The sequence below is a fragment of the Eretmochelys imbricata genome, chromosome 2, assembly GCF_965152235.1.
Source record: "Eretmochelys imbricata isolate rEreImb1 chromosome 2, rEreImb1.hap1, whole genome shotgun sequence".
Lineage (NCBI taxonomy): Eukaryota > Metazoa > Chordata > Testudines > Cheloniidae > Eretmochelys > Eretmochelys imbricata.
The window spans coordinates 175,437,790-175,450,217 of record NC_135573.1 but is presented as its reverse complement, the minus strand read 5'-3'; the positions used below and the strand labels follow the sequence as shown (position 1 = coordinate 175,450,217).

At 40.9% G+C, this 12,428-nt stretch overlaps 1 protein-coding gene across 4 annotated transcripts in view; it reads right to left on the bottom strand.

Moving 5' to 3' along the window:
• Positions 1-12,428, bottom strand: part of COA1 (cytochrome c oxidase assembly factor 1) — a 135,423-nt gene that overhangs the window by 70,126 nt on the left and 52,869 nt on the right. For all 4 annotated transcript variants that reach the window (XR_013345265.1, XM_077810979.1, XM_077810981.1 and 1 more), the window contains 2 exons: positions 6,837-7,020; positions 526-627 (listed from right to left, as the gene is read on the bottom strand). Coding sequence is in view for 3 of the 4 variants with exons in the window: in XM_077810979.1 (XP_077667105.1) it covers positions 526-627; positions 6,837-6,867 (133 nt within the window). In the remaining variant the exon portion in view is untranslated. The remainder of the gene's footprint in view (positions 1-525; positions 628-6,836; positions 7,021-12,428) is intronic.

Sequence of the window (12,428 nt, the reverse complement as noted above, 5' to 3'; positions counted from 1 at the left end):
GTCACCTAATTGACAGCATCATCTCTAGGCTTCCTTCTAAGGCTCCAATCCTGCAACATGCTGAGCACTCTTAACTGCTGTTGACTGTCTTCAACAGATGTTGATGCTCAGGACCTCACAAGATCCATTTTGAGGGAACGGCACCATAAACTGGATGTATTACAATTGTAACAGGTTCACATTTCCCTATTTAAGTGGTGGTCTCCTGCCCTTTCCCCCACATTTCCCAACAATGACCATTTTTTAAATCTAATTAAGAATAGAAACCTTCATCTGTTTTTAAATAAATCCTTCTGAGACTAAAGTAACCATGCTTCAGAGAGAACTAGTATTGGAATTAAAGCCAAGGCTACAAAATGAGGGACATTGCACTGGCAGGTGTGATTAATAAAATCTTTTAAGCTCTGCTGCTCTTCCCTCCCATCCATGTTTATCAGAATCTGAACTATTCTTATTTGTCAACTGTACAAAGGGGAATGATGTGGAGAGGGCAGAAATAAGGTTGCTAATAGCAACAGGACTTACTTTGCATAAGATAATACATCACAGCACATCCCCCACCACTTAACAGCCCCAGATAAATAGCCATTTGCTGTAGTTTTCTTAAAGAGGCTGGCATTTTTCCCCCTAGAAAGAGAAAAAAGAGAGAGAGACACACATTTTTTGTATGAGGAAAACTAAGAGATTGGTTTGGGTTTTTTTGCCAAAGTTCTTTCAATATCCCAGCAAAATAAGCCTGAATGAAATCACCGCATGTAGCAATCAAGCGCTCTCTGGGGCCCCACCGTGCATCCAGAGGAAATCTGTGATGAGAACGGAGCAAACTGGGCACCTAAGCAGGACAGAATATGTTTATTCACTTCCTTTTGCGATGCCACCACTTCACTAATTGCCAAGAAAAAAATGACCTCCCTGGTGTGGCTGATGGCCAGAAACAGAGCATATTGTTCTCGCGACTTACCATACATACTCAGTAACACAGTGCAAGTATTCAGGTTTGAGGGGCCAGATTTATCCCTAGTGTAACTCCATTAAAGTAAATATGCTTGCACCGGAGTCAGTTTGGCCAGAAGTCTTAAGCTACAGAGCCAAGCTACAGCACTGCCAGTAAATATAATGTTGCTGAGATTTGAGTTTGTTGGGGGTTTTTTTTAAGTCACTGGTAAACAGGAAGATTCTTGCAATCCTATTCTTCTCTAATCCTTTTCCTTTTACCATCCTGCCCATTTGATGAGTCATGGTTGTTGTATCTGTCTGAATGACACAGCAGAGTAACAACTACTTCCTAAGAGTCAACCTAGTAGTTCTCTGGCTTGGTTACCGAAGAGTATTGCTAAACCATATGGCCAGGAGAATCCTATCTAACGCTCTTCCCCAAGTCATTCCTTCAGCGCAGGATGGGCCATAAACAAGCATCTGAATAGCTGTTTCCTAAAGTGTTTCCATCACAAAAACGTGATAATGGACTGTTGGGGAGGGAACAGTCTGATAATCATTTCAAATGTCAAGCAGTCTTGTTGACTGAAGTGTGTAAATTTCTGGAGTTAATGTGGATGTTACTACTGGATGCTATGATACGTTATAAAATTAGTGGTCTTAAAGGTTTCAAGCCCAAACCTTTGCCCTGCTGAAACTCTGCAAATGGACTGCTTGGCTAAAGCTGTTTAGTGAAGCATAGCACAAAGCCAATTACAGAAATATGATTGAGACAAAGCCGCTTAATACATCTTACGAAAATTGTCTGCATATCTCCCAAGAATGCATTAGTCAGACCTTGCTTCACCTGAGGAACCACAGTTTCAGAGCGTGGAGTGACAAACAAAGGAACTCTTTTCCATACTGCTACGAGCTAGTGTGTGACATCAGCATGATGTCTGGTATGTTCCATGTCCTGCCTCAGAGATTGATTATTTGCCTGAATTTCCTATCCTATCCCCTCAAATTTTCTAGCTGAGGGAAAGGAGGAATTTAATAATTAACCCAGATATCACTTTTGTCTATTGCCTAATGTGCATAAACAACTTGTAACTGATTATTGTTACATTGTATCATAGCATTTTAAAGTCACCTTTGCCAATTAGATCACTATGTTGAAAAGTAATTTCTTACATGGAAGAACTGTCCTGAAATCAGAATATTACATAATACTTTTGTAGCCACAGCACTCTACAAGTCCTCCTATAATATAAATCTTCAGAAGAGCCCTCTTAAGTAGGCAAGTATGCTTACCATTTTACAGATGACGCAACTGAGTCAGAAACTTCATGTAACTTGAAGTCCCCATAAGAAACCAGTTTCAGAGCTGAGAACAGGCCCCAGGTCTGCACTCAGAACATTAGAGCATACCAGCAATCCCAGCCTCTCCATCCTCCAACCCTGCCTATCCCACCTTTCCCATGCAGGCTGTTGCTGACTCGTTCGAAGAGCCAATGGATTTTTGTTGGTTTTGACTCCCCTCTCTAACTCTTGTCCCCTTCCCCTGTCATTGCCCCCCTTCTCTAGCTCCTCTGCCTGCACAAGTGAGCCCCCATCTCCTCTTCTTCCTGACCTATATTTCCCCTAGTCTTGCTCACTTTTTCCCTCAACCTCTCATGCTACTCAAGTACCTCACAGAGAATGGAGATAATAAAATTCTTCTTGTTGAGAAGTGGTAATAGAGGATTCACAAGGGTGTACTCTTCTGAAAGGAAAAGCAGAACTTCTCCCAAATATATTTCTTAATGCAATTTTCTGCAAGAAATACCTCATGGTGTATGTTTGTGTAACTCACATTTCTTATTATGGCCTACTTGGTGTGCTACCCAGTTCTTTGTTCTTTCTTGTTCCCATCAGCCTATTAGGATGTTTGCTCAACCAGACATACAATAAACTGGCCAATGCTACCACTATTTTAGCAAAAAAAAAATCTGTCTTTGATCTGGAAAGCTGATCATTGTGTAACATGCTGTGACCTGAGGCATTTGTTATGTTCCTTTCAAAACCGTGGCCTAGAACTGCCAGGCATAATTTTCTTCTTGCAGTGAAATTCAAGGTAATAGTATACAAATGTCTGTGCCTAGTGGGCACTGTTGATAGCTTGCTGAGGAAAATAGAAAGACACTGAAATCTAGCACCAGTAAGCATCATAGGTAATTCATATCAGTCTTGCATAAACTGTAGTCAAACTGTAGTCGATCTGCTACTTGCAACCAAATGTCTGTGGTTCATTAGGCATCACCGTCCGATCAATTCTCAAACAAGTGTTATGGAGAGAGAGAGCGAGAGGCATCCATGTCAATTAATGGGATACTTATTTTATAACATCTGCTATAATATTCACCATTCTTTACACCCAGTGGATCTGGTTATACATCTCTGCTAGGTCGCAGTCTACACAAACACTAACATTTCCCTTTTGTGAACTTCGAGGAAGCAAGAGGCTCAGCTGCTTAAATATCACTAATGATTTAAAAGATGAGATTCACAAATGCCACTTGGCAAGAGTGAATTATGAACTCAATAGTTACTGCAGCCCTCAATCACAACATCTATCTGAGGAACTTATATTCTCCCCCTCCCCCATCAGCAGAGTGTCTGAACACTTCACGATCTTTAACGGATCTATCCTCACACCACCCCTCTAATGGCAGAGCGGAGTTTCCCAAATCCTAGCCTAGCACCCTAACCCATCCTCCCACACACATCTTGTCTGTTGTGATGATATATCCCTGGGACAGTAAGTTACAGTAGGAGATTCAAAAGGCCAAAGCTAGCTAGTTCTTTTTACTTCTGGGGGAATTCTGCACCACTGCACGGGCGCAGAATTCTTTGCTTCCCTGCAGAAAAATGACTTCTGAGGGGAAGGAAAGGGAAGCCGCAAAAGTAGTTAGCTGCCCCTCCCCAGCAGCCTGGAGCAGCTGGCAGAGATGTAAATCAGCATGGAGGGGGTAGGGGGTTCACATGTGGGAAGATGACAATCATTGCCAGGGAGTGGGACTGAGCGGGCATGTGTCAGAGAGTGAATGAAAGAGACCCTGGCTCGCTATTGCAGCACACCCAGCGTGGAGGGCAGGGCTTTGAGGTGTTTGGAGGTAGGAGGAGGCAGGCTCTGTCCCCTCAGGCAGAGCATAATGTAGCAGCCTGTCTGCTTAGTCGTTCCCATTCTTAGTGAATTCCCCCAGGAGCATAAAACACATTGTAAATGTTTTAAGGCTCCTTTACATTGCCAGAGTGGTGTAAAGGTTCATAATTGTAAATGACAGTATGGCTTTATAAACTGTGAGTTTGATACCCCAGCCCTCACTAGCTTTTCAGTTGCCTATGATGTAATACTGAGCTAATGGCTGCATATATTTGTTGACTAATAACTAGAAATAAAGGATCAGACCTAGCTCCATTACTGTTAGACAAAGTGGATTTGGATATTTCCTCCAATGCTACCCACTCCCATTCTCCATCCATTGTACTGCAGTTTAAATAAATTACCAAAATAATTAAAATTGGCGTGATTATATTTATATTATTTTGACAAATAAAATATGCAGAATTTTGCAATAATGTGTGCAGAATTTTTAATTTTTTTTTGGCCCAGAATTCTCCCAGGAGAATCTTTTTAAGCATATTTTAACAAGTCTCCAAAAAGCTGAAAAGAGAATTCTGATCTCTCACTTCCTCAGGCAGCACCACAATTCAGTCAGCTACCATCTACACTGTAAGTGTATTAGACCATAAGTTTCTTGTCGTGTTGTCAGCTGATGGATGGTGCGATCAAGGCATGCACATGCAACAGGGGCTTTTGGAGAGAACTTTTCAATAGCAATTCAGGAACTTGTTTGTTGGGAAAACTACATCCTGCTGTGCCCCTGTTCTTTGGTAAGGGTGTAAATTTCCATGAAATTTTATTATTTCACTCACCAGGGGTTAATTTCCTTTCCCTAATCAGGATGACTACCTGTGAACTTTCGGGCTAAAAGATCCCATGAGAACATTTTACACCCTTAACCAAGCAACAACTGGTGATGTTTTAAGTGTGGTCTATAAAATACAAGTGAGAAATAGGATTTTGGGTTCCTGAACATGTATTAAGATATGAATATTAACAAAGACCAGTCATCAGGATTGTCATGCTAGTTCTGCTAGCTATCTGGTTTTTTGCTAAGATTAATGAGGGGTGTGGAGGGAATCGTGCTTTGTGGAAAGTAGCAAACAACTTGGGAACCCTGTGGTCTGTAAAGGTATCTCGGAAAGAGAGAGAATGTACATGTCATTCACAGCACAGGGAGTAACAGTAACAAGGCGGAAACAATGAGTTTCTGAGAATTTAAGCCGGCCCTATAAGCACAGCAACCTGAAGTTAGGATATTGGCAATGAATATTTCTACTTCACTGTTACCGGCCATTTTCTATAAAGATGTCTTCACAGCTAGGGTAGGAATCTGTTAGACCACTAAAGGGCATGTGAGTCAGCTTGTGAAAAACAAATGCAGATTTCTTCACAATTGCTATTCAAAAGCACAAGTTCCAAGAAGACTGACACAAAAGGAGGAAGTGACCTACTTTGCAGGAAGAGTCTTTAATTTTAATATCAAGAGGAAAGCTAGGTTGAGATTCATGCACATGAAAGAATACTGAATAGGCAGTATCAAAAGAATGGATGTATGGCTCTCACCAGAGAACCAGTCTGAAAGCACAGCCTTCTAATTGCTGGGCAACTTTATTTCACACAATCAAAATGTAATGTAAAGATCCAGGCCCAAGAGATGGTGGTGGTTAGGGTTCAGTTTGAAGCTGAGACCAACTCAGGTTTGGAGTTCTATAGCACTGAAATATAATAAGCCCAGAGTGGTGACAATTGCACAAATTCATTTCAGCTCTCTCAAATGGTGGAATTCTCTCAAAAGCAGCTGTTCCCATGAGACTTTGGCTTGTTTTGAATCTGAGCTGGAGGACCTTCAGAGAGAAAGATGGTTGGCTTCAGGGAGGCCCTGACACTTGAGGAGGTTTAGATTTTAGACTCTGATATATATATATATATGCACCTCTCTGATTATTTATTTAAGACCTTTATCTTTCTATCCTCATTGAGGTTGGCCAAACATTCCTCCTCTTCCACAGGTGCGGTAGAGAGTAGCATTGAAACAAAGGGCACTTTCACCAGGGTGTGTGTGTATATAACATCTTATTTGTACATGTCTCAAATTACAATCACTGAAGTGACAAAACTCAGAATCTTAATTCTTTGGGGACAGGGGCTATCTTTTTGCAGTTTATACAGTTACTAGCACAGTAGAGCTCTGATCCATGACTGGGGTTCCAGGAACTAGTGCAATACAAATATAATAATGGAAGCAATCACACTGAAGACTGAGGGAGCTGCACAAAACCTAATGTAATCATTGCATTAATTCTCCGACCTGCTCACTGGCCCCATACTTGTGTGGAACACAAGCATACATAGGTGTGCCATAAATCCAGTCAGCCAGAAGGTTTTATACTTGGAAACAGTGCTGTTTTAAATGAGCAGAGTGGCACCTGCACTTTCTCTGTGGCCAAATGTTGAGATCTGAGGCATTTGGTGTCGGAAATCAGGTGACTTATTTAGGTGCCCAAGTATGCTCTGAGTGCCTACATTCAGGAAGCTGACACTATGTCCTACTCATTTTTTTGAAAATCCCTCTGCCTCTTCAATTCAGCAACTCTGAATTAGAACTTGATCAGGTTACAGAGTCAACTTTTGGGAAAACAAGTCACTTAGGTATGGAGGACACACAAGATCAGGGAGATGGCCAGGAAACCCCACATACTGTACATCTCCTCATGTATTTTACTCTTACCAGCTAGTGACAAATTCAGCTTACCCAAAAGAATGAGATGGAAATAACTGTCCATGACTCTTGTAAGACAAAATAGTGAGTTGTTTGGTATGTACAAGGCAGCTGGGTCTGATCCGGTTTCTCTCCCAATAACATATCTGGAGACACCGGGCTTCAGAGATGGCTTGTTGGTAATGCCCACAAAATACTTTCTTCCACAGTGTTGTCACTAAACGGGGGAAGTATAAGTAGATGCAATAGGTCTGCTTCAACAGTAATATTTTAATTCACTGTTTTTCCACATACCTTCACTGACATTGTGCTAGTGCATTTTGAAATGCAAATGCAGACTTTGCACAAGTTACTCACCTTGAGCAAAAGCTCAATCACTTAAGTTTACAGACTATCAACATGAAGAGTAACAAGGGGTGTTTTTTTTTTTTTTAATTCTTCCCCATCCCGTTTCGGGAGGAGTACTTTTGACATTTACAGAAGTAGATATGCTGACTTGACTTTGAAATATTCTTACCAGGGGTCCACAGACTCTTCTCTAGAAGCTGAAAATGCTTCCAAGGGTTAGCTCTCCATATAACAGGGAGATAACTAGACCCCAATCGGTGAAAGGATTGTGTGCTCTTTCTGGTGAATTTTAGCCTATTTTCTGCCTTCTATCTCTAGTTAATTAACTATAATATCTAGGGTAGCCAACATAATTATTAAGAATTCATAATAGCCACCCATCCCTCTATCAACTCTTGCAGATATAGCACACCTAGGGAAATGCACTAAAATATAGGAGCATGAATGCATCATTAAATAAGCTAAAGATGGGTTTCTTTTCCATTTTCCCCTCCAACTTTTTTAGCTTTCTTCCTCCTCCCTCCCTCAACCTCTTCTCCTTTATGTGCACTTTCATATTCTCTCTCATCTTCATTTTTATTCATTGTCTTTCATAACCTCCTTCCTCACCCCCCCCACCATTACCTGCTGTTCCCTCTTTTATTTATATATGTGTGTGTGTGTGTGTGTGTGTGTGTGTGTGTCTGTATGTATGTATGTATGTATGTGTATATACATGTATGTTATGCTGTCTCCTTTCCTTTTCTTTCCCTCAGCTTTCTGTATTCACACCATCCCCCATGTATTCACTCCTTCCCTAGACTACTCTTCTATTCTTCCTCATTGGCTTTCTCCCATTTCTCAGACTTTTTCTTTCTTCCAGTGCTACCTATCCCCCTTTCCATTCACTGCTGTGCCTTCCCCCCTCCTTAGTCTTGCCAGGCCCCAGGTTACCCTTCTGTAAAATGGATTTTGTCTACCTCAGTGGGGACAAGGGAACCAAGGGACCAAATCCTTCTGGTTTTTCTCCCAAATCCCACTGATGCACAAAGGTTCCATCTCTAAATTTGCAAAGTGCTTTCAGATCCTAAGATGAAAGGCTTATATACAGATTAGAGCAGGAGAGGAGGGGGGTCCACTGTCGACATTTCTGAAGATAAATACATCTACCACTTACCCATATTGAAACACTATGGATATACTGTAAAGACCTGAAAATAGGATGTGTTACAGGAGAAGCAGGATAATTATAGCTGTAGTGTGACCCATATTTGCTATTGTTAGAGAATGGCATTATAGGTTAATACCTACTAATCTGTCATTAGCAGTCCTAACTGTGTGCCCCTGTTTAAAAAAAAAAAGAACATTAGCTTCTTGTGTTTAAAGGTGAATTACAAAAGATTTAAAAAGTAAGATTTCAGAACAGGAAGAAAGTACCTGTTGTAGTCAGATTTTAAAATGTAACTGGTATGTGTACTTGAACAATATTTGAGATGTTTACCTGAGAAGTCTAAGGTGCAGACTTCCTGGTTTCTCTGCAAGCACATGTGACATCACAAGAACCATACCCAAAGCTTTGAAAGAATCACTCTGTTCTAAACACTTAATTTAATTCCCTAAATACCCATGAAAACTGAACAGATACCAACTTGCCAGGCACGTCTATCACAGAACCAGTGAAACATTCCTGCCACGTATTGGCTCTAACAAGAGCCAGTGTCAAAGCACAGCTCTCAAATTACCATAGGAAACTTACTTAAGAAAATGGTGATTATGTTACTTTAGCAATTGTCTAGTACTGTATATATGAGAGGAAAAATACTGCTTAACAGGAGCTTGAGAGAGATGGTCTGTCAAGCAAGGGACACTTTCATAATGTGATGTATGCATACATCTTATTTGTCCACAGCTCCCTAGAATATGATCACTGAATCTGCAAGACGAGTGATAATTTAAGAGTTCGTAAACCAGTTGAGTGAGAAATCAAAGAAGCTGCAGTGCTTTGAATGCAGTAATAGCTATTTAGTGCTCGGATCTGCTCACTGACTAGCCATCTGTGTCCAATACATGATGTGCTACATATACTGATCCAAAATTAAAGGCATTGAGATGCATATATTTTTAATTCAGCAAATACAATCCCAATATGGAAAAATATATAAACAGAAAAGATTTATAAATTACTGTAAAATGATAAATTTTACAATAAAGAGCAAGAAAAACTGAAGAAATTAAAAATTACATATTTCTTTTGGAGAAGTGCCGAGAAGCACCAACAAAAGATCCTGACTAAAGCTGGTCAGGAACTGTCCAAAGAAACAGCTTTTTCATGGAAGATATGGATTCATCCCAATCAATACGTTTGATGGAAATGTATCTATTTAGAAAAAGTTCCTATGAAACACTGGCCAGGGGTCCAACAGAACCCTGCCTAGTTTGCTGCTGGAGACCCCAGGGTTTCCAGGGTCCCTGCTATGGAATCAGGACCCTGGAAGCCCTGATTCAATACTAGCTACACCTATTACAGAAAAAATAGGATTTAGCAAAAATAGAGCTTAAATATACTGCAATTTAAAAATAAGTCTGAAACATCAGCAACATGACATGGTTAACAGGGAATGTGACCTAGAAACACACTACTTTAAGCAGAGAGGCAGCTACTCTATCATATATTTAGAAAATTCCTCTACAACCTCAGGTACTTCGTTCCAACAGACTGAAGTTGGGAAGTTCATAGACTGAGCTTGTGAGATCAGATGTGAAGGTCAAAGAGGAGCAGGAAAGTGGCAAGGAAACTACCCCACACACGTCTGGCCATTTTTCACACGCTCAACATCTGTTATCAGTACCTTGACTTAATCTAAAGAATGATATAACTTCATTCATGGACCATGTAAGGAAAAGGGTGTGTTGGTCGCCAAAAGGCAGCTGGTTCTGAGTCAGCTTCTCTCCATAAAAGGAAGCATTTCAGAAATGTATTGTTACATTATTTTTATGGCCTCTTCATTTATTCATTGAATCTTAGATACTTGTGTGGCCTCAAATGCCATAGTATCTAAGCAACTCATAATCTTCAATGTCCTCACTACACCCCTATGAGTTAACTCCCCATTTGCAGATGGGGAATTGAGACAGAGAGAGACTAAGGGTACACCTATGTGGCTAGTGGCGGTGAGCCTCCGCCCACATTGACGAACCCAGATTTGTGGAGCGTCTAGCAATAGCTACGTAGACAACATATTTAAGTTGCATCTTGGGCTACAGCTCAGGCTCTGAAGCTTTCTTGCCCCGCCCCTCCACCCCCCCCAGCTATTTTTAGCACCGTAGTGCAAGCCCAATTTTGTTGTCCCAGGCTCGGAGGCTAACGCAGCTGGGGGCTGTGGAACGTACCCTCAGTGACTTGCTCAAAGTCACACAGGAAGTCTATGGCAGGGGCAAGAAATTGAATCTGGGTCTCCTGGGCTAGTGATTAGGACAGTCACACTGGTCTCCTCCTTCCTCTCCCGCAATGACGCTTACCACCCTGCGAAAGAGGCCCCTTGCCGAACAAAGACAGAGTTCACTTTTTACAGTGAGGTTACATTAGGCAGATGGGGGCCGACCCTCGGCTCCTTGATGGAACTATTACAATTCTACCCCAGCCCAGGATCTGACCCCCAATCTAAAGTATTACAGTCCTGTTTCGGGGTCTGCAAACAGCATGGCACATTCTTAAATATTGTAAGTGGGTAAGATTTTCAAAAGTGGCAAGTCAGTTGTGGGGCCCCAGTTTGTGGGTGCTCAACCTAAGATATCTTAAAGGGGCTTGATTTTCAGAAAGCACTGAACAGTTTGAAACTAGGCCCTTGACACACTCTCAAGTCAGGCACCCAAATGTAGTTGCATTTGAATAGGCTAGCCAATGGCATTTATTATTCCCCTTATATCAATGCTATAAAACTTCCAAGCATTTGTTTCTTGGGTTTTAAATGTTTGTTCATCATAAATTCCAGTATTTACAAATAAGTTTGTCCATAAGGTGTGTTTATACTCTATTCCAAAAGAACGTTTAAGTTAGCTGGAAATCATTCCTTTAATTACAGTGGAAGAGACTCATCCCCACAGACATCCCAAATTGAAGACTGTACAGGAAACACTTTTGTTTTCCACCATAAAGAGATAAATATTTCCATATGTATGTTTTCTTATTTTTCCTGGTCTCCTGTTCAATCCCATACTGCCATCTCCACATTTCTGCGGGTGCAGAGAGCTGAGATGGTGATACAATCACTATAGAAAAATGTTGTTTTAAAAGATCTCAAATTAGATATGAAAGCATTTGATACAAAAAAAGAGGTGTCTGTGTCCCATTAAGTATTACATCTATTTATGCCTTAGGTAATTCATATGGAGGAAGTGAAGGTTGGGCAGGGAGCTGTCAGGACTCCTGGGTTTTATTCTCAGTTCTGGTTCTGACTGACTCACTACGTAGCTCTGGCCAAAATCTTAACCTTTCTGTGTCTTAGTTCCCACGTGTAGAAACGGGCATACTAATGCTTACTGTTGGGATTGTTTGTGAGGCTTCTGTGTATGTAAAGTGCTTTGAGTTCCTAGAAGGAAACCCTTTTGAGTGTGAGTTGTTTAAGTATAATATGTACATTATAAAGGGACACAACTGCTTGCTTCAGCAGCAAAATATAATAATTGCCCATGGAGGGGGGAAGGAAATGGGACACCTTGAAAATAAAAATCAAATGGCATGGAGGTATGTTATTAAAGGAGCAGAATAATTATAGTAGCTGTAGTTTGTACTTATTAAAGAACTGACGAGCCTGTAAACACTTTGTTACTAATCAGTGACTATGTTTCTTAATTGTATTCCTCTGTAGACAGGCACAAATGCAAAGGTGGGGAAAACAGTCACACCTTCTTTTAAGTCAGTTTGGAAGCTTAATGTGTTTGTTTTTTTCATCGCTTGGTAATCTGTTTGTGTACTTCCTGCTAGTATCTCTTCCAATTGGTTCTTCCCTAATTAATATAATCTAGCTCTTATATAGAACTATTTCATCAGTAGATTTCAAAGATCTTTACAAAGGATGTCAGTACCATGAGCCCCATTTTACAGATGGGGAAACTGAAGCACAGATTGGTGATGTCACTTGCTCAAGGTCACCCAGCAGCAGAGCCAGGAGTAGAAACCAAGTCTCCCCAGTCCGAATTCAGTGCTCTAACCGGTGGGCCACTCTGCTCTAGGGACATAAGAAATAACAGGCCATATTCAGACATGGTGGAAGTAGGAGCAACTTCATTGAAGCCTCA